At 36.0% G+C, this 21,970-nt stretch overlaps 2 protein-coding genes and 1 long non-coding RNA gene across 10 annotated transcripts in view; 1 reads left to right on the forward strand and 2 right to left on the reverse strand.

Moving 5' to 3' along the window:
• Positions 1–4,004, reverse strand: part of dmrt1 (doublesex and mab-3 related transcription factor 1) — a 40,406-nt gene extending 36,402 nt beyond the window's left edge. Inside the window, exons 1-2 of one of the 2 annotated variants that reach the window (XM_088629041.1) lie at positions 3,529–4,004; positions 852–1,035 (exon numbers count right to left, since the gene is read on the reverse strand). In XM_088629041.1, coding sequence (XP_088485167.1) covers positions 852–1,035; positions 3,529–3,828 — 484 coding nt within the window. In that variant the 5' untranslated portion in view covers positions 3,829–4,004. The remainder of the gene's footprint in view (positions 1–851; positions 1,036–3,528) is intronic. The other variant, XM_088629042.1, reaches the window with a different exon arrangement.
• Positions 4,005–4,006: 2 nt separating this feature from the next.
• On the forward strand, positions 4,007–6,031 carry LOC148672961 (uncharacterized). The gene is made up of 2 exons (XR_015935901.1): positions 4,007–4,124; positions 5,722–6,031. It is a non-coding gene; the product is annotated as an uncharacterized LOC148672961 (long non-coding RNA).
• A 3,234-nt stretch (positions 6,032–9,265) lies between these two features.
• The window catches only part of kank1a (KN motif and ankyrin repeat domains 1a), an 81,991-nt gene continuing 69,286 nt past the window's right edge, over positions 9,266–21,970 (reverse strand). For all 7 annotated transcript variants that reach the window (XM_088629043.1, XM_088629044.1, XM_088629045.1 and 4 more), the window contains 9 exons: positions 21,073–21,294; positions 19,280–19,388; positions 18,552–18,767; positions 16,955–17,042; positions 15,845–16,064; positions 14,705–14,847; positions 13,116–13,316; positions 11,621–11,719; positions 9,266–10,702 (listed from right to left, as the gene is read on the reverse strand). In XM_088629043.1, coding sequence (XP_088485169.1) covers positions 10,640–10,702; positions 11,621–11,719; positions 13,116–13,316; positions 14,705–14,847; positions 15,845–16,064; positions 16,955–17,042; positions 18,552–18,767; positions 19,280–19,388; positions 21,073–21,294 — 1,361 coding nt within the window. In that variant the 3' untranslated portion in view covers positions 9,266–10,639. The remainder of the gene's footprint in view (positions 10,703–11,620; positions 11,720–13,115; positions 13,317–14,704; positions 14,848–15,844; positions 16,065–16,954; positions 17,043–18,551; positions 18,768–19,279; positions 19,389–21,072; positions 21,295–21,970) is intronic.

Consider the following 21,970-nt stretch of genomic DNA (forward strand, 5'->3'; position numbering starts at 1 on the left):
GACCAAGGCTCTTTTTACAGTATAGTGTCCCCATCACTATACTGGGACATTAAGACGCACAAGGCTGCAGGGTGAGCGCCCCATACTGCTCCCACTAACACCACTTCCAGCAGCAACCTTAGCTTTCCCAGAAGGAGACCCATCCAGGTACCGACCAGGCTCACACCTGCTGAGCTTCAGTGGTTGCTGCTTATCCACCTTTGTTTATGCCTTATTTGTTAGGGAATAATAACCTTTGTTGCTTGGCATTTTTTCAGCAGGGCACTTGCTCTAAGATGGGAAGATGGGAGAGGATCAATGGCACGAACTTAAGACAGGTAGCTACATGCTACCTGAAGTGGGCATACTGTAGGCAGTCCAGACTCAAGAATGCTACCCAAGTCTCTGTATTATTTGTTTTCCTTAACAGGGATTTTGTTTTGTATGATGTTATTTTCAATGCTGATTAGGTGAGGTGTCTCATAAAATGTTTAGTTCCAACACTACCAAAAACATGGAACAAAGAACTTCACTCAGGTAAATTAACACCAGACAATGTGCAACAGAACTTGTAGAGTAAGATATTATGGTAATGTCTCAAATGCTGAATTCCTGCATTTTTGGCTTCAAAGTAACTAGCTTTTGGTTTAGCAGGGCTAACACTTCGCTGGGCTATGGAGAATATGAGGTCAGAGACGTGCCTGAGACAGCAGCTCGCATACAGGATCTATCTGCTACAGATCCATAGTATTGGTACCTCAAAGAAATTGAGGTTGCTGTAGAGTTTAGACTTAAAGCAATCAAGAGTGTGTGGGTTCTCAGTTCTCACAGTGTAAGGCAAGCTCTAGACTCCCAAAACAAGTATTGTGTACCTGTGGCAGGTGGGGTTGTTGCTCGGCTGGATGTGGATGAAGGAGGGGACTTTCCCCGGGCAGAGAAAAGGCAAGCTCTGTCTCCAGAGGCCTCATTCTTGATAACAACATCTGGGTTGGGGAAAGGAACTAGGCTGCAGATTCCCATCTCTTCTTCTTGTGCCTGCTGCCGGCGAAGAGCAACCTGAAACGGTTCAGTAAGATATGGTAAGTCAGGCTCCTACAGCAAGCCAGTCAGCAGCTCCAGTGTCCACGCTATGAAGTGGACAGGCACATTCCCTCTGGATGTGACATTACACAACCCTGACGTGGAGCTCAATCACACAAGGGAGTGGACTAAAGTGATCATGGTCAAACCACCTCCTCCAGGACACAAGCTGTGGCACAACTGGAGAAGACTTGACTCCTCCAGTCAGGGATCCTGAGTCTATGCCATTACCCTATGCTGCCCACTCCCCACTGATATATATATACATCTTACACATCTTTCACAAAGAAGGAAAACTGCAGCTGTGCTGGGTTATCAATTTTAGCCACAATACATGAGTATATGTACTGTATACTGTATATACTTTATGACATAGTGGTATATATACCACTACATATACAAATATCATTAAAACTTCCAATTAAGTGCTTATTCATAAATTCACCCATATTTTCATGAACAGACTTTGTAAATAGACATGATTGAGTACATGCTATACTCTTTAGCAAGATTTGTTACACGTTCTGGAACGTGTTGTGCATCACAAAGGAAAAAGCTTGTACAATTAGAGATTTAAAACCCATTATTAAAAGATTGCTTTTTTTGAAACAACAAGCCATTCATGAAATTTATAACATCGAATTTTGTTTAGAGGTATTTTGACTGAACCCTATCCATATAGTGCACTAGGTGATGCAAAAATAACCTTCTGTATCAAAACAGGTAGAAAGAAGATAAGATATTATTAGTAATAAGCAATATGTTTTAAATTCTATGACTTGAAGATGGACAAGTGTTCCATTAAAAGGAAACATTTGACATATACAGTACACGCATGTCATTGTGGACAGCAGCATTACCATTTTCTAGCCTGCTCTTATCAGATCTTAAAAGCTAAGCAAGGCTGGGCCTGGCCAGTACTGGGATCAGAGAGCTCTATAGAAAAACTGGGGTGCTGCTGTACAGTAAATAGTGAGTAGGTAGGATGTTTCCCTGTGGAGTAGAATTTCTAAAACCATTGCAACAGTATAGTGACAGGGGTCACTGTACTGTATATGCTTTAGGACACCATAATTCAGATAAGACATTAAACCTAGGTCCTGATTACTTAGGACAACTCCAGTGTCTGTGCTATATTCTACTATGGGCTTGTACAGTACATCCTGAAGTTCCCCTGTAAATCAAATAGTGAAGCAATTTCCCACATCTCTATGTGATCAGCTGTGTAGTGGGGCTGCTTCTATGTTGCATAATGGATTCTGCACATCACCCTGGTGCAAGAAATAGGTCCTATCCTACATGTTGTACAGTGCTTTGCTTTTATTACATTTCTCTGCTAACTGGGAGTACTAGATATGATTTCCAGTAGTCAAAGTAATCTAAACACACAGGGTGTGAATAATCATTCACATTTGAAGACTTCAATTGAGTTGCAGACATAGGCATATAAAACATAATTGCCAAAAGTACTTTTTGCAAACAATATCTACTAAATCAACTAACAACAATGTAAGGATGGAAAGTGGCAAAACGTTGTGAACAGTATTGTACACATAGGCTATACATTTACGTCTTGTTTATTTGAATTTACATTCTCCCCTTTTTATACAGATTGAGGAAATTTAAGGTTTAAACATTTATTATTGTTTTTAGATGCACAGTGCAAATACTTGCTGCTAACTGTACCACAAAAGGCCGTTTAAACGTGCAAGTAAACGTTCACTATTTAAAGAAATTTAAATATGATAATATCAATGTCTTCAGATTTTAGAACGTCCAGCCATGTTTGGTGGAAGAAAAAAAGGCTATGGGTAAAGTTAATTGGTTATTAAATGTTTGCACGTATACGGCTGCCTACTCGTATACGCAACTGAACATGCCAAGTTAATGAAAACTGTAGTTTGTAACCTCGTTGAACAACAAACACCAACAGTGGAATTCGTTACTTCCCTTCGGAAAACATTTTAACTAGTTAAGATATTATTTGCATAATTTCACAAGTAGCAAACAACTGGTAGCTCGAGGTTTAACAGCTTACGGTCTGAATTACGCCACACAGTTATTTTAATTTTCTGATCCAGAAAAAGTTCTGATCCATCTTTGAAAAATTAGGAATCTCAAGTTTGTAGACGGACCACGTGGCGACATGCCATATAGTAGCCATTAACAAAATTCCATTTGGAAATCAATGCAGTTAATCTTTCATTAATAAAACTTGAGTGTGCATGTGTACATAGAACAAGATATCGTTTTCTTTTTGTAAGTGCCCATCCATAAACACATATCTCGCAAACACTTTTTGTACTTGGACAGGGCACGTGCATGCTGAACTCTTACGTTAAAGGCCGACATCTCTACATGGTATGGGTACAATAAAACCAAATTAAAAACAACAATACGTCGTGGAAACTTTTTGTATTGTGCAAATTAAAAGACCGCGATCAGGACAAAAAAAGTACGATTTCGTACCTGAGCCGCCATGACCCTCTGTCGTTCAGCAATAAGTTTACACTTCTCACACTGGCAGTCCCTCCAGTTGCAAAATCGTTTGTGGCCTTTCAAGGGTGACTCATAGCCGTGATTCCTACAGCGAGAGCATTTGGGTTTACGGGGCGATTTCTTGCCAGGGTGAGAAGGAGAGATAGGCCCGGCACACTCCAACAGCTGCTGGTTCGATTGCTCGTCGTCGCTCATAGCTGAGGCTACGCTGGACTGAAAGGCACTGTCAAACGTTCCTGTCGCTGGGGTATTCATGGGAGCCAAGTTCATTCTTTTTATATCGAGGCAAAACAAATCGCAGTTTCGGTGACTTGCTTTGATGCTTTCAATACTGCAATGCTCTGTTGCAATATTAAAAATGAAACAAACTATCTTTCAGCTAGCCAGCGGCCAGAAGTAAGGCTCTATCTACAAAGACTTGGCTCGATCGACCTACACGTCCCAAACCGTGAAATCATGGGAACCGTTGAGAGGTAATCCCTCCTCCATCCAACAAGCCAGACAGCGTGTTAAGGAGGAGCCGGCGTGATTTCTTCCACATTCGTCATCTACTACCTGACTTTAAAGTAATCTTCTTTAAAAGCACTATTGAATCTAATAGTTTTGTTGCGTGCTTCTAGGTAGAGGAAATCACAAACTCAACAAAAAAAAAATATTTAATCTAAGTTTTGTTGAGTACTTCTAGGTAGGGGAAATCACCAACTCTACAAAAAAAACCTAAATGCTACTGTTTAAACTTTTTATTTTAAAAAATTGAATCATTTAAACACTTGTTCTAACTGCTTATAAGCATTGCACTTCTTTAAGGTTATATAAATCATCATGATACATTTTCCACTACAGCTATAGTTTATTATAAATGTATAAGTATGTGTAAAAGATATATTGATCGAAATACAAAAACACAACTCACACATTTCGTCCTGGCTATCTTTTAGCATCTGTCGATAGAATGTCAATGGGATAAAAACCATGCAAGAATTTGAAGAGACTACCCACATAATAATAATAACATAATAAATTACTTTGATTAATTGAGTAAATTACATTTAGTTTGACATTCAACAAACTGCGGTACTGAGGAAAATACGAAAAGAAATGTAATCTTTTTTATGCTACTATCAACCAACCACCATATTTTAGTTCATCTGAAAGTTTTGGGGTTTCATTATTGTTCATATATTAAACCTAGCCATTGCAGACGAGCATGCATTTGTAACATTTCACGTTTATCAACTAAATGCTAAGGCAGGCTACATAAAAGAGAAACATTATCATCTGAACCACGATAAAATATTTATTTTCTAATGCTTCAGAAATGCGCACCAGAGTACCTTGAATAAGTACTCAAAGTCGGTAACTATTATAAGAAGTTCTGTTCTAGATTTAAAAAAATATTTTGGTGAGTTAGGAACTGTTTTGGCCACCTTTTCTGTGAAACAACAGATAATTTCAGAATAATACTAATAACATTAGTATGTCAGATATCCCCCAGAAGAACCTTTAATATTGATTTATTTTTCATAACTGTACAACATAATTAATGTATAATTAATGTATTAACGTATTTTAATTAATGTATGATAATTATTATTTAATTTACTCAGTATAATTAAATATTATTTCCCCTATGTGCTTTATTTCAAACTCTATCCAACAATTCTTAATTAAAACAGAAAGAAATTCAACTTGGAAATAAATGTTGCCTACCGATTATTAATGTTTACATAAATAATGTGAAGATATGTGTAAATAAATGGTTGCTTTATATATATTAAAGTGTTTTTACTGGAATACACAAATTGTATTCCAATGTATTTTTATGGATGTTACAATTTTAAAAACTGCAAAGGGGAAAAAATTGAAATGAGGCACTTTTTTAAAACAAAGTTTTGATTGAATTGTTTTATAAATTTGTATTTGGATACATAAATATTAGAAGAATTACATAGGAAATTGTATTTTAAGGTTTTATAACATGTTTCATCTTCATCAGTATTCTTTTATATCTCTTCACCTTTCATGATAAACCATAATTATTCTTAGTTAACAAAGCAGCATTTTAAAGTCTGTTAAAATCTTTTAAAGAATTCTCTCTGAAAATGGTTTGTTTTTTAATAATGTTTTTTTTATTATTACCACTGTTGTTTCATTCAATTTCAGTAGGACGTTCAGCTGTAACAGAACACTAGAATGTGGAGGCAGGAAGGCTATTGGAGAACATTTGCACCAACATTTTTAATGCTGTATCAATCATTTGCCTTGAGTTGCCCTAAATATGACTGGTGTGAATGTTTTTACTGATTCGTAAGTTGTTTTGATATCTAAATGTTTTGCACAATGTAAAATGTGACATAGTGATTTTGGTGAAAGTTTTAATCAATTTAAATGTAGACACAACTGTTATTCAGTAAATTTTTCACATTAATAAGATAAAAAGGAAAAAATAAACACAGGAAACATTTCTTTTACATTATTTGCCTAGAATGGCCTCCTCTTACTTACTCAAAACTTTTTGCCCGTGTAGCTGTCCCAGTATGGTTTGATCTTAGGCAATTCTTGTCAATGGAGTCTAAGGCTGGTGGATTAATGGATTCTGAGTACCCTACTAATTTAATGTTATAGAGTGCCCAACAGCAGTATTCCCAAATCACAATGTCTGTAACAAGTTCACATTGAAGAATTAGTAATTAGGAGTTGAGACATTGTGATCGGCAGATTGGTGTTTTTGTTGTTTTCACTTAATTACAGTATTGTTCTCACATAAAATGAGTGTTTTCTTTGTCCTTCAGCAATCTAACTTAATTAACTATATCTAATTTTAAAAAAGTATCCCACTGTTCTATAACATACAGTATATATACATATGCATCTATACCATGTAGGAATTTCCGGGGGAAGTCTAACATACTATAAGTCTAGATTTAAAAATGTGAATAGATTAAAGAAATTTCCCATTTCAACCCAGTACCTAAATATGGGTTTGTTTTAAATAGAAGCAAGAACTTGTGCCAAACAAAAACTCATCAACAAATCCTGATTTTGGAGCTTATAGCTGGGAGATTAGTCACAGTGTTGATTTATATCTCCAGGCCAAGAACAGTCTTTGAAATTTGAAATGTATAAACCAAAGCTTAAAAATGTTATTTTGCTATTCATTGGATCCTTTGGCCTTGTGTGTCTGTCATAATCTTTCGGATGGTACAACTCTTACCAGGAATGATTGTCTTTCAACTATTTTATAAATCTATGATTGGGCATTCATGTGATGACAGACAATAGTCTGTGAAATGCCAGTGAAATAATGAAAATATACCAGAGCAACCTAGATCAGGTGGAATAGGGAATTGAAGAGCTTATATGCTGTGGAAAAATATGACTGCTCTTCCAGGTGACACAAGATGGCAGTGTTTCCACAGCTGTTGCAGAGATATAAATGCAACCATGGCCTTAAATTAGTAAGCATACAGTATGGGTTTCAATTAAGTAATACTTCACTAGCCCTAAGGGGCTACAATAAAAACAGCACAGAATTTTTAAACTAGGTGCCAAATGGTGTAATGTCTAATAAAAGGCAAAGAACAATAGCACAAGAGTCAGCACATATTATGATCTTTAAATAATTGCTCTGTGCAGAAGACCTTGGCACATGTTCAGGTATATATAATAGCAAGGTATACAACCAGAAAAATGTAGTATGGAGTTTGTCTAAGAGCAAGGGAAGACACAACACAAGATTGAAAGCTGCATATAATAATGCAGCAAGCTAAGCTTTGAAACATCTATCTTTTACATGTTTGCAGGTTAATATGTTTATAGCAAGTGGATGATAGTGAAAACAGTCTTCATCTTGTCAAAATTCTAATACTACTATAAATAGTAGACATATATCAAAAGGCGGCTTTACACTATTATACGTTGTTTTATTTAAGGTCTGGAAACCCCCAAAAAATGAAGCCTGGTTCTACATCTGTGGGACAAATACACTACAGAGCTAGACATAAACTTGCGAAGTTCCAATGCTCTACCACACTTCTCAGCACTGAAATGAAATCACAGCTTAATAGAAGAAATGGACTTGCACAAATGTTTCTCAAAGCTGCTTTGCACCTTGAGGCTAAAAGAAGAATTACTCTATATCATTTATATTTTTTACCTTTTCAGTGTAATGTTCTGTTCATTCTAAATAACCAATTTCACTACATTCTTCTGACGGTGTGTACAGTATAGGATGGCAGTGTTATCTGGAACTGCCGTTGCATTCTTTGTACATGCAATTGTTAAACAGATTAGTGCACAGGTATGCTAGGCTGTAAGGGGCAAGTAGAGAAATGTTCTATGGTGTATCCCAAACAGGAAGTCTAGATTTTCTAACACTTAGGATCATACAGCATTCTTCTCAGAAAACATAACATCTAATGTCTACCCATTTGTTTCATGTTTCTTGAGAGTAAGGGTGGAGCCGGCAGATTTTTTTAACATGTCAACCACAGCCTGTAAATTCTGGAGGACTGCATTGACATAAGCCAGGTCTGCTGTTGCCATCAGTGATGCACCAGAACGATATACAGTACAGTACAATAACATATCCATAATAAGACTTCTTCTCCTTAAAAAGCATAATAGAGGGAAAGGCTGCTACTTTATGGTCTTTGAGAAAATTGGGATTAGTACAGATCATGATACTGCAACCTATAATATAATGAATGTAAATATGGCGGGTTCGGGTCTGTAAGAGCATAAGTTTTAAATTGGGATTATGAATGGAATTAATGGAATAAAGCTAGGTTAGAGACCATAAGTTAGACTAAGTGTGTGTTTTGCTTGTAGGTACAGTAACCATGTACCAGTACAGAGGTTCCTGTTTATAAGTCCAGGTTAGATTCCTAAATAATGCAACTTGTACTGAAATGACTTAGAAAGGGCAATTAATATCTGTAAGGAATAATGTCGTTTGAGATACATTCTCAACACACAATTCAGACAAAGGTATATACGCTTACTGTACCTATAAACTCATAAAAAACAAATATAGTTTGTGTCACCAAATTCTTTCAAATGGTGGTCCTATTGAAACTGGCATCCAACTCATTCACTTCTACAGAGAAGATTTTTTTCCCCACACACCGTTCATACATTTAAAAATATGGTTCTCACCACTAATTGAGTCAGTGTGTGTTTTTAAGAACTCAACTTGAAATGTTGGAGCATAAACTATATCACGTGCAACAGCACTATCTACAAGACGGAAGAATTTTATGTTAAGATTTGGCTCTTCATTTTTTTTTTTTAATTTCTACACTGGTGGCTTTTGGTGTCTTGAAAAATGATGCAAGTGTGAGGAATGTTTACATGAAGCTCCTCTATTGATCAGCCACGTCAGTGTGAAACAACGTATAGTGGGGTGACCTATAGCAGGGACTGTGTGTAAATACTGGTGACCAATTCCCACTACTCAGGACAGGGTGGTTAATGTCTAAAGAACATAATAGTGTCAAGAGTGTAAATACAGAAAAAAAAATAAGTACAAACTCAATAAATGTAAATGTAAAAATGTAAACTGAGCACAAGCCAATTGAGCATCAAACTTAAATCCCTCACTGCTTGTAGCTGCCACTCCCATTATTTTTAGAAAACGAATACAGAAATCAAGATTACATGTTATCATTAATTAAAACATTCTTCAAAAATTGGAGGACATGACGCAGGAATTTAAAATGCATTTATTTGCACATTTGTAATACAACTTAATAAAGAACATAAGCTGTACAATAACAACACTGAAGGCTTTGATAAATACAAGTGTTTACAGTCTCCATTTGAGATCAAATGTACTGTACTATAAGAAATAATCTTGCATTATTTTCTGCAAACACTTTAAAGGAATCACTCTCCGTAAAATAGCAATACAAGGGTCCACTATACAGAAAGGGGAAGAACAGAAGAGAATTTCCAACAATGAGGCGACAAATAAAATATATTCATTGGGAATTAAAATATCCGTTATTTGAAAGGTAAAATACATACGTAGATTAATGTCAGCAAATAGAAGCAGTGAATTATAATTCTGTGGCACAAATCCAATAAGTATTTTTAAGTACAATATAGAAAGGTGATGAGAATATAGTACTTTAAGCCATGAGCCATTAAGTCTCTTCTGCATTTGAATGATATGGAGTAAAGCTCCCACATTATCTGCAAGCAGTTTATTTTGTTATATGGCAAAAGTTTAAGGCACTTCAAATGTTTAAATACCAGATAAGAGTACCTTAAATTTGATAAGAACGGATACTGGTATAATTGTACATAACCCAAGGGATTGTAACTGCTCTATAAAACATATGTACAATGACATACAATAATTGCATGAATTAAAAACTATAAATTGCTAACAAATATTTAACTTCATGTAATGCTTATAGGGTATATGAACATCAAAATACTGTGATTTTTAAATAAGATACAAATGAGCTTAATATAAAGTTATACTTCATGTTCATTCTATGATATATTAACATACATATAAAGAGATGTGGTTAAATGCCAATGCTTCTAATCCATTTCTTAATCTGTTTTTTTCTTGATGTTACTGCAAAGGGACTTTAAAGATCTCTGTGTTTGTAAATGAAGACAACAGTCATTTAAGACTGAATGCAGACAGACTGTAAAAATCAACATTTCAAACGTAAAACATGACATGCTCAAAAATCGAAGATCCTGCTCTGGCACACAACCTTGAATCAGAAAGTCAAGACAAATCTAGAAAGTGTTAACTGCAGATTAGATGGACAGGCACATACTAAACCACATGTTACAGTAGTGTCAAAGTTTAAGGTGACGTTTTTGAATATTCAGAAGTACCAGGTATAAGACACTGATTTCTGTTGAATAACATCTTCCGGTTTATTTGCTCATTATTGTATTATTTATGCATACATAGATAAACATTTTTTCTTCTGTATTATTGCTGATATTTGCTGGTGAGCTCAGGCACAAGGTTTTTACATTCAGTATCTGTCCAGGTTAACAAACACCCATAGCAGCTTAGGGAGTAGGGAGAAAGATGGAGCTGTGTGAAACATTAATCAAACATGCTTCTTCGGGTTGGGCTGGGAGACGTCTTCCTTCCAAGTCGGGGCGTCCCCTGTGGAGAAATAACATATCCATTGTTTTCTAGGCGACTTTTTAATTTTAAATGCTTTATTGAAACAGATAAAGCAATCTGTTGATCTGTTAATAGAGAAATCACATGTACAATGATGACCTGGAGAGTACCCATTTATATAGCTTATACAGCAAAGAAATCAGAATGAATTAACTTGCTGACCAACAGTATCTGCCATTTCTACAATGCTAGCAGTGACCACAAGACTCTGCCTTATTCTTAGGATTACAGTCCCTCTCTGGGTGTTACTGCTTAAGAGCTGATCTGCTACTGCAAGTGCTATTATGTACTGGAGTAATTGATGTTGGCAGGGAAAATGTATAACAAACATTAAGGGCCCAATAAGGGGCAGCTACAACAGGCAGAAATGGGGAATGAGATTCAGGGGAAAAAAATGCTTATTAAACTTATAATAAAAGTAGCCATTTACTGTACGTACTAATAGTACTAAACTATTTTACTTAGTTATTTCTAACACAAACTGATTGACACTAAGAAAACTGGTACATGTGGCTGAGTCAGTAGAGCATTGAGCTATAGGAGAGCTATATTTATTTTCTTGCAATAATAAATTGCAATATTATTCCAATATCCACATCAATTCCGTTTTTCATTGAGTGGAAAATGCAAGGATCTTCACATCTCTTTATAATAATGCTATATCAGAATAATCCCTCAAGCACAGTTTCTCCCAACAACACTGATCTAAGACTGCTATTTGACTCTAGCTGATCATTATTGTGATGTTGTAGATTACAGATATGTACATACAACATGAACACCTCAAGCTTTTTAATGTAAAACAAATATATAAAAATATATTAATAAATACACATGGTTAAGTGTGTGAAAGGCAAATTACAACATGTCAAGATCTTACAAGCAACATCTACATACTGGTGACTGGGCTTTGGAAAAATTCACGTGGGCATAAAGGAGAACTGCGATGTCCTTGTGTCCAGCCTCCAGGGCAATTGACAATGCAGTGCTCTCATCCTGAATGGGGAAAGAAACAAAAATCAGCACTTATTTCCCAAGCTGAAAAAAATATAATCCTTCTCCAATTACTCACCATGCAGAACATTTACAGCCTTACAAAAATATTTCTTATCCACTATTCTTAAAATTTAATGTGAACCAGCAAACACCACCAAATTTAAACAATTAAAAAAATTAAAACATAAAAAGCACCAGGTTTAGTTACAGGGAAATCATAGTTTTACTTGACTCTACACCATACACCAGAAATTCTAGTCTCTGCAAGTGCACGTTTTTGATTCACAACCAGACCTTAATTATCTGCCTCTAACTAGGACAGAACAGATATACGACGAAGATGAAAAAGAGTAAACCTGAAATCAAAACACAAGGCTTGGGCCAAAGATGACACTGAGATTCCTGACCTTAATACTTAGATTAATTCCAATATTTTTAACAGTCAGACTAACATGGACACAGTTGTGAAATGTATAAGGAAAGCCAATCAGTATAAGTCAACAGTCAAAACTGTTGCATCTATTTTTTTAGTATCAAATAAGCAACATAAGACATTTCATGCAAACCTAAACAAGGGTGTCATCAGCGTAGAAGTTAAACCTGACAAATGTAACGCAATGAAAATTAAAATTAAAAGCACTGAACCAGAAATAGAACCCTGAAGAACGTCAGCTGTTATCATTTTTGGCAGGATGAATGCTAAGTTTGAACATTTTCCATCAGTTAGATAAGATTTAAACAAGAAAAAGCAGTTCCAGTAATATAAAGTAAGCCAGATAGTATGATCAGCATTATCAAAGGCAGCAGTGAGATCCCACAGGACAAGAACTGATAAAACAAACCAGTAGTCATCAACAAACCATTAGTGGCCTTAACAAGAGTTGTTTTAGTAGCATGCATTCAACTCAGACAGAAATGGGTTTGCAGAGTGAATCTGCACATAAATGATCTCATGACTAAAAGTCATTTTAGCATTCTAAAAACTTTGCCAGAAATAGACAGATATTAACCAATAGTTACCAAGAAGGCTACAATGTAAGTTCTGTGTTTTAAACACAGAGATAATAACCACGTTATTGGACCCTGTAAAAAATTAGATATTAATAATTTAATTATGGCAATGGCAATGTGACAGAACTGCAAAATTTATAAAGACTAAGGATTGTTTGTTCATTTACTTGGCTTCAAATAACAGATAGGCCAGTATTCCTCCATCTCCATTCAAGTTTAAACCCCTGAGAAAGTTGTAACCCCAAACACATTTTAATCAGGCCTCTATAGTTTATTAGGAGCTCAACAATCCAAAACGCCGCCACAGGTGGAACCGTACATCACGGTGAACTCTTTAACACAGGTTGGCTAAGAGCCACTGCCAGGAGATCCTGTGGTGACTTACCCCATCTGTTAATGTGGCATCGCAGCCCGGCTGGGCCAGCAGCAGTTTCACAATCTCCACGTGGCCATGTTCACTGGCGCACATCAGGGCAGTGGAGCCCTCGTCGTCCTGGATGTTGACATCAGCCCTGCACGCCAACAGAGCTTTCACCATGTCCATCCGCCCGTGACTCACTGCTAACATTAATCCAGTCTGCCCAGCCTGCCATTCAGAAGAGCAGTTTTTTTAATAAAAAATTGGGATTTGTGGGTTTTGTTTTACTTAACACTAAATAGAAATACGGTATAGCTGTCCAAAAGGTCTTTATAACGAAAAAGAGTAACCATGCATTTTTGTTGCCGGAGAGCTGAGTTTCAGGAAATTGATAAGGGAATGATGTGAAAATAAATTTACACTTGTCTCAGTACATTGAAATGTCAGCTCCAATAATGTTTTTCACCAACATCTTCAGGGGAATAAATACATTTAATCTACACCTGAAGAAGGCCAAAACGTTGTGTTTTCTTTCTTCTCTTTTCAGCATGGAATAAACCTATTACTTGTTCCTTTGCAGCCTATGCATGCTGACGCAGCTACCCACCTGAACTACATTTAATCTATTCTTGTTTGGCAACAGTATCTGTTGAACACGCAATCCGGTGCATTGTAAAAATTTATTTGAGACAAAGGGCATGCACAATATACTTCCAATAATTTCTGGAACACTATACACTTCACATCAGGGTCAAATAAGTATAGTAAAAGAAAAACTTTTTCTTAAACTTGAAACAGCTGGTAATGAAAGGTGTCAGTATTTGTGTGAGTGCATGATTCAATAAGACTGGAAACAGAAATAAGAAGTAAACCCTCTGTGTTCTGAACTTCATCCAACAGCCTTAACTGAGACAGACCTGAGTGACAAAGTTGTCTGTCTCTGCAAATTAATAGATAATGGCTTTACTACTGCTCTTGAGAATTTGAAAAAAAAAAACAATTATGTAATTACAGATCCCCTGCTAAGCATTAATAATGAAACAAACGTGCACTTTGACAATGCTGTAGTCAGAAGATAATTAGGGATGGAAAAACAATTATGTAAATGCTGTGCATATCCTCATTTTTAAAAAGAGGTGATCATAATGGAAACAGCAAGACTATATATTTACTCATGGGAAAAGGACCACATGCTATTTGACTAATTTAGTAAATCCATCAATGCTGTTGAACGTAACATCATTAGATACTGGACACAACTGAAATAATTTTGGTATGCAAATGTCAGTCTAGTTCCAAGTGTCACCAAAGTTTTGTGGTGACTTTCAAGAAATGCCTGGATAAAATTATAATGTCCATTAGCTACTAAAAACCACATGGGCTAGACAGACTGAAGCCTGCTCTTGTTCGTAAAACATGTATGATCACCACATATATATGTATGCTTAAGAACTGTACCAAATTAGTTTTCCCATTTTTTTATTTAAATGTTTTCATCTTTTCCAGATGGAAAACAAATAACACATATGTTGAGATTACACAGTGTGTGGTGAACATATGTCTCCATGTTCAGACTAAAAATATTCCCATGACTACTGTATTAATTACATACAGACCTGGCTGGCCTTAGCATTCACATCCCCTTTACTGAAGAGCTCTTCCACTATTCGCATGTCTTTCTCTGCTTCCACAGCTGCAAGGGCAGCTAGCATGATGGGAGTATAGCCTGCCTTGTTCTGCTGATTTACATTACAGACATCTGCAACAAAACAAAATAAAATCAGTTCATTGTGAAAGCCACACTTGTCAAGGAGAAAGGAAAGAAAGGAAAGGAGCGTTATTGTGACACAAAGGATTGAGTAAGGAATGTTGAAGAAAAACTTGCATCAAAACACTACTTCAATTGCTTTTACCCACAAATGAATTGCGAGGGACATGTGTGACAATATTCATTACGAGATGAACTCCATCACAATGGACTGGTGTTTTAGTGCTGTGAGTATCAGACAATACCAGGACGACAAAGCCTTCAGACAATGAGCTGTTCTTTCAGGAGTTTCTGCACTTTATCAAATCCTATGTTGCACGTTCTTAACATAACTTTAGAGTGAGTTTGTCAAAATGACAAGAACTGAATTGTAATGAAAAGTTATGTGGAGACTTAAAAAAAAACAAGTTTGCATATTATCATCAATTTGTTTTGTTAATTTTTTTCCAGATGTTTTACAAGTAAAAAACCTAATGTAAAAAGACCCAAGACTTTGCAGACTGGGAAGCTTAGCTTAAATATTCTTAAAGCTGAGTTAGTAATGATTAAGACCAAACTCAAATGTGAATTCATTAGCACCATGGAAAACCCAAAGGCTGAGAGTAATATGCTCTTTTTTAAAAAGAGGACCTATAGCAAACCACAAACTCACTCACCAGCATAGTCACATCCAGTCACAAATAATAAAATGTGTCACAAAGTCAATACATTGAGATCCACTATTATACATTCTCAGAGGTTTCAAACAAATTAGCAAAATGTACAGATTCTAAGCAAACTCCCACATTCTCAGAAATGACCAATGGTTTCGTCAAGCCGTCAAGCCTACTAGTCACAACAATGTACATATCTTCATTCTGAGGTTGTTAAATGTTCAAGGCTATAAGCTATTTTGTAACTGTGGTAAAAAAACAACAACTATCTAGACAATGTAGAATGTCATTTTCTTCAGATGCAAGCTTTAATGTAGTGGAAAGACTAAACATGCCTGCATCTAAAAGCCGCTTCACAATCTCAAAGTTGGAGTGAGACACGCTGTAATGAAGGGCTGTGTTGCCATTTCCATCTGCCATGTTGACGATGTGCCGCAGTACTGCAGGAGACACCTCCCTGAAAGCAGAGAGGTAGTCTTCCACCATAGCTGGGACTGCCGACTTCTGACTGGAAATCCGGAACCACTCATGTTGAATGGTGTTCAGACAAGCTCTCTGTGAAGGAGGCCAGAAAAAAATCCATATTTCAGTAACAGCAATTACAGTAATTCACAAGAAGTCACTTCAGGGCAGCTTTAAAAGTCAATGTTTCCTGTGCAAAATTGGCTCCACTTTTTTTTTATAACTAAATGAATCCAGCTGAAATAATAAAGCGACATTTGGTAAAAACTTTAAATTCTCTGAACATTTTCTCTTTGCAGATTTCCTGTTTGTATGTTTTTATTGTGAAGACTAACCACATTTCTTTTTTTGTAATGAATTAATTCCATCCTGCACATCAATAAAAAAAAATAAAAAATTCCAACATTTCTTATATTCAGTTTCACTGGCCAAAGGGGAGTGAAAAACTTACAGCCAACCAGAATATGAGCCACAAAAATTTAAACCTGTTTTTCATCCAAACCCTACATGATCTGTTGCTCTTGCCAACACACAGCTGGGCAAGTCTGGAATCTTTGGCCAGAAACCAGCACTTTAATTTGGCACCATTTGTCAATGAGAGTATTTTCCACTCCGTTAAGGACTGGGTTTATCATTGCTCTTTATTTGCATACTGAGAGATGCACTTGATTAATAAGGTTTATAAAGGGTCATTAAAAGGGAGCAAATAAGTGCTACTGAAACCTATTCAAAATAAATTTATGAATGTACAACCTGACAGATAACTATCAAAGGAAACCAACTATTAACATCCACTACCCACCCATATTTCAAGAAATATTTATTTTACAACAGTAACTACAGCTCAGTGATAAAATATGTTGTATGGTTTCCAATGTTAGACCAGCACCAAAACTGTACAGCTCATATGTGGTCTAAGAAAGAAACAGAAAATATGCAAATATTTAGTTAAATAAAGCTTTATGATCAGTTTTGACCCTTACCACTTCCTTGCTTGTAAGAGCCTTGGAGTCATTCAGGTGGTTTCTAAGCACAGTGCATGCCGACAGCATTTTCTCACTCAACTCATACCTGAGACCAAGAGAAAAGAGATCATTCTTCTGCCATGTTGCTAGGTTGTTTTGCTAAAATGTACAGAATGTGCAAAACACTTTAGCAGGAATTTAATAACTAGTATTTCAAATAAAACAGTAAGCAGAAAAAGAACATGATACAGAACTGCCAAAGTTTTTTTTAGTTCTAAAGAGGTTCACTTGAGACTTATGAGACTGATGTACGTGTAAAAATGATGTAATTTATTTTTTAAAAATCCAAAAATCTGAAATAAAAAATATTACCAGTGTACACTGTTATGAAAAAACTTCACCACCATAGACACAGTAATAAATTACATTATCAGTGCACACAATTTACTTTAAAGCCTCCTTTTGTTTTATTATTTTTTATTATTTTAGCAAACTTGTCAGTTATTTCTATGGTTTTGTTAGGGTGAAAAAGAATAATTGTCATTTCGCGATCTTTAATTTATAGTGATAAGAATCTGCAAGAAGCCTATCACAGCAACCCAAGGAAAAACTATACATGAATAGCCAATGCGAAGTTTCTTAGTAGGCAATCTGTCACAATTATCAATCAAATCCTTATAACTCTGACAGGTGTTTGTCATTAACATCAACATCTTTTGTTCATCCAAAAAGATAAAAAGCTACTTTTGTACAACAAAACATAAATCTCTCAGTATCAATTGTGAACCTACAACAAAAGAGCTAAATTGTCAATAGGTTATTCACAGAACATTACTTAATATAAACACATATAAACTGAATGAAAAGATGAAAAAGAAAATTAGGAAAATTTAGTGATAGCAAACACAAGGCCTCTAGGCTCAGTTCAGCCTGCTTAACTCATCCATTTGGTGCATGTGGCATGTATGGTCAGAGCTTCTGTTGGAATTCAATTCATGCCATGTTGAATCTGTAAAGCCCATACACCAAGCAGAAAATCTTGGTGATGGTGATGTATCAGTTTTGCATACTTAGTACTCCCTGTGGTTCTCCAACACTATTCAATCACAGTGTCCCTGTTTGATAATGTCACAGATCTATATGTTTGATGTCACGGGGGGGGGATGGAATTGGCAACTGCTCAGTTTCTCCAAACTCTTCCAAATATTGGAGTTCAATTTCCCCAAACTCTTCTGCAACCAAAACCACCAGTCTCACTGAAACTGCATGTAGTCGATTTTTAATGGTTTTAAATGGATATTTATAGCAGGGTCTTGTAATGGTTATGGATAAAAATACTTTTTCAGTGCTTTTGTAACGCACGAAGCACTGGCAACACCTGCACCATGTTTTGCTTACTTGAGGCTAAATATAAGGATTGTGTTGCATATTTAATTCCTTCCACTGAACTTTCCAAATAAGCAAAATATGTTCAGTCTCGCAAAGAACAGAAATCGTATATGCTTTAAAATAACTAGTTATTACAGTATGTTTTTAAAAATTATCCATTTTGCCCTAATCCCTATCCCCTTTACTTTAGAGGGTTTTACACTTGAGAAAAAAAAACAAAACTTACCTCTCCCGGATTTCTACCTTTTCTGCTTCTCTTTCTTCGCACTCTCTTTTGACTTCCATCGCTCCTTCATTACAGAACTCTCTAGGCTTCTTGCCATGCCCTTCTCCACTCCTGGTTGCTTCCTCACTGGGATACTCATTCCCCTCACACTCATCCTCAGACTCCGAAGTGCTGCTCTCCTCCGAGCTTGACTCATCACTTGATGTTGTCTCGTAACTGGACAGTAACCCAACATTACAGGGGAAAAGACCAGAGATATCTGTTACTCGTGAGAACTGTCCAATCTTCAAACAAGGGTGAGGATTTTTAAATATATTAATCTTAACAGGAATTAACATCATGATGATAAACCTCAAAATTTATCTCAAATGTCCTCAGTGTCAAGAACACACAAAGTCACCCAACATTTAATTACACTTCAGGGAGGAGAAAATACTGAAGCCACCATAGAAATCTAATACTGATGCAATTGTTGTACATAACAGAAAATAACACACCATGCCTATGTCACAATCTATCATTCTTCTGATAGTCTGTCTCAAAATGTGTACTGATTTAAAATTAGTGTTACATTAGAACAAAAAATAAAATAATCAAAAACTTTTCAGTTCATAGCTCTCTTCCTTAGAACAATACAACTTTTAGAAACTTTGAGAGTCAGACATTTGTAACAAATTATTCTGCCAGTTCTTACAGGAATTGCTTTCTGGTTGCAAATTGACACTTACCCTCCATTGACACCCACAAATTGCAGGTTTTTCTTTGTGCTGTTAGATCCTTGCCTACCATCTTTCTTTTTCATAATGGACTTCAGAGTATTGGAACTACAAGACTGTCCTGTAAAGCATGACATTGAGACCAAGTTCAGTAATAAGCACTAAATACAAAAAAGTTTCGAAGGAAATAAATGTTAAATCGGCAGTCTGAAGTTATGTTTTTTTTAATGCTCAGTAAACATGGTGTTATGCAGTTAAAATATTCTAATGCAGGATCTTACTTATCTGCAGTCACAATTTAAGTCACAAGATTGTTACCTTCCTGCAAACAAACTGAAACCTCCTAGTTTCACGGGTTTAATCCAGATGTTAGGACCAGCATCAACTAAACTAATGCACAAAATCTCTAGAATTAAAAAACTAAATAGCTAAGTTTTTACAAAACTGTGCTGATGAAGGTAACAGTGCATAACACTTGTTTCAAGGGATATTGGCATGATTAGCAAAAAAGCAATGATCGTGTAACTATCAATAGTTGTAACATACAGATAACATTGTATAGAATACAAAATAAAATACAAAGCGGGCACAAGCAATATATCAACTGATTTAGTTTTCCCATTGTGTTGATGCTCATATAAAAGGCTAATTTATATACCAGAGGTGTGTTTTGAAGATCTGCCAATCTAGACTGTTTGTGGGTAATCATTTTAAAAGTGCAGAAAACGCCCTCTTCTTCAACCACATTATACTAAAAGGAAAGATATGAATAATGCATCGTCACATGTATAAAGAGTATAAGCATACAAAAAGCAAAGTAAAAACATTTGGCTTCTTGAGCCTTGTTTTTTTTTTATTTGCAATTCATTAGACTGAGGCACTTCCTGAGTTTAAGGAAGTCTTTAGGGTGAATGTGCGGTGTTCAAAACGAAAGACTGAACCATCAATACTGTATAAAAAATATGTGACAAAGAAACAACTGTGAAGGAAGGGAAATGGCACTACCCACATCATCCGTTTGTTTTTCCTATTACTCACTGTTACACTAGGCCAAGACTGTCTATTCCTTTCTAAATCTTTCCATGTTTGGGTTCTTTTATGCGATACAACTAAATATTAATTTGCCTAGAGAATAAATTAAAATACACCAATATTTTAATTTGAGTGTCCTTTAAACATCTTAATTTTTAAGCACAAAACTATTATTCAATGAAACCCTGTTTATTCCAAAGGCCATACTTTTTTTAGGAATGGCATCCCTCCCAGACCTATGGTGTCTTAAAAATTTTAAATACAGGCCATTCAAAGTCAAACAGCAAACCAAAGAAGAGTCTCCACCTCATATATTTCAACCACAGCCTTGCATTGAGCTCAATAAAGAGTAACAGTTGCCAAAACATCTAATCTTAATAACCCACATACGACAAAAGCTGTGCTTATGGAGAAAACTAGAAACTGCCTATAGATGCAGGATATTTACATTTACATTTATATTAATAGATTTCTTAAGAAAACAAACAGATATTCCTTTATGTTCTCCTCATTTTATCCACTGATACAGAGGGACATTTGAAAAACAGTCTGTGTCAAAAGGCATTAAAGAGGATAACTTTTAGAGCTAAGATTCAGACTCTGCTTCTAACCTGAAATTAAAGTCACCCTGGAAAAGGCCTTCGTGTGCATAGGGAAGATATTTAAACCATGAGTACAGAATTACAATAGAAAAAATAGAAAGTTCCTCTATTTCAGGAGGTGTTCATTTTAGCATGATTGGGCTAAGCATCCATTAATAACAGCACCATTACCATGTAATGCAGAAGACATCTGTTGATCCATCAGGGTCATCTGAGAAGTCCTGCTTTGCCTCAGTGCAGAGGAGGTGGAGTCCTTGGACAGCCCGTCTATAGTAGCAGAAGATGGTAATGGTTCCCTCAGTTGGGCCTCACTCTCCTGTGTCCGAATGTCTGAATGGGCTGTAGAGTTCACACCTGTACAGGCACCACTGACATTCGATGACTGACCAGCATCTGTACCAGAACATAAAGAAGAGCAGAACCTAAACAATTCAAGTAGAACTATTAAAGTGAACAGATATTTCATTGTAATGGGTCGTGTCACTTCTTTCCATTAATTGTGGATAAAATGTTCAGGAAAATAAAAACTGAAGTCTCTTAACAATCCCACAAGACAATGAGAAACCAAACACTGCCTTCCAACAGAAGAACCTCACCCTCACTGTCAAATATGGTGGTGGGTTTCCCATGTTTAGGGGCTGCAGAAACCAGATAGTTTGCCATCATTGATGGAGCCATGAATTCAGTGTTGTATCAGCACATTTTTAATAGAATGTCAGGCCATCCATGTCGTCTGAAGCTGAACCATGATGTAGCCAGACGATGAACGTAAACCTACAAGTGGATCTATGAAAGAAATGTTATGGCAGGACCTGGAGCAAGCTGTTCATGCAAAGAAACCATCAAATATCACCAACTTGAAGTGGCCCTACAATGGAAAAGGGGGGCCGAAATTCACTTAATCAGCTATGTGTACATATTGTCAAAAGCCAAAGTGAGAGACTTATAAACAGTTACAGGAAACATCTAGATGAAGTCATTGCTGCTCAAGGAGATGGCACCAGTTACTGAACCTAAGGGTTCACAAACGTATGCATATGAGACATTATTAAAGATAACAAGATTTAAT

This window comes from Lepisosteus platostomus, chromosome 4, assembly GCF_059453375.1.
Source record: "Lepisosteus platostomus isolate fLepPlt1 chromosome 4, fLepPlt1.hap1, whole genome shotgun sequence".
NCBI classification, from domain to species: Eukaryota; Metazoa; Chordata; class Actinopteri; order Semionotiformes; family Lepisosteidae; genus Lepisosteus; species Lepisosteus platostomus.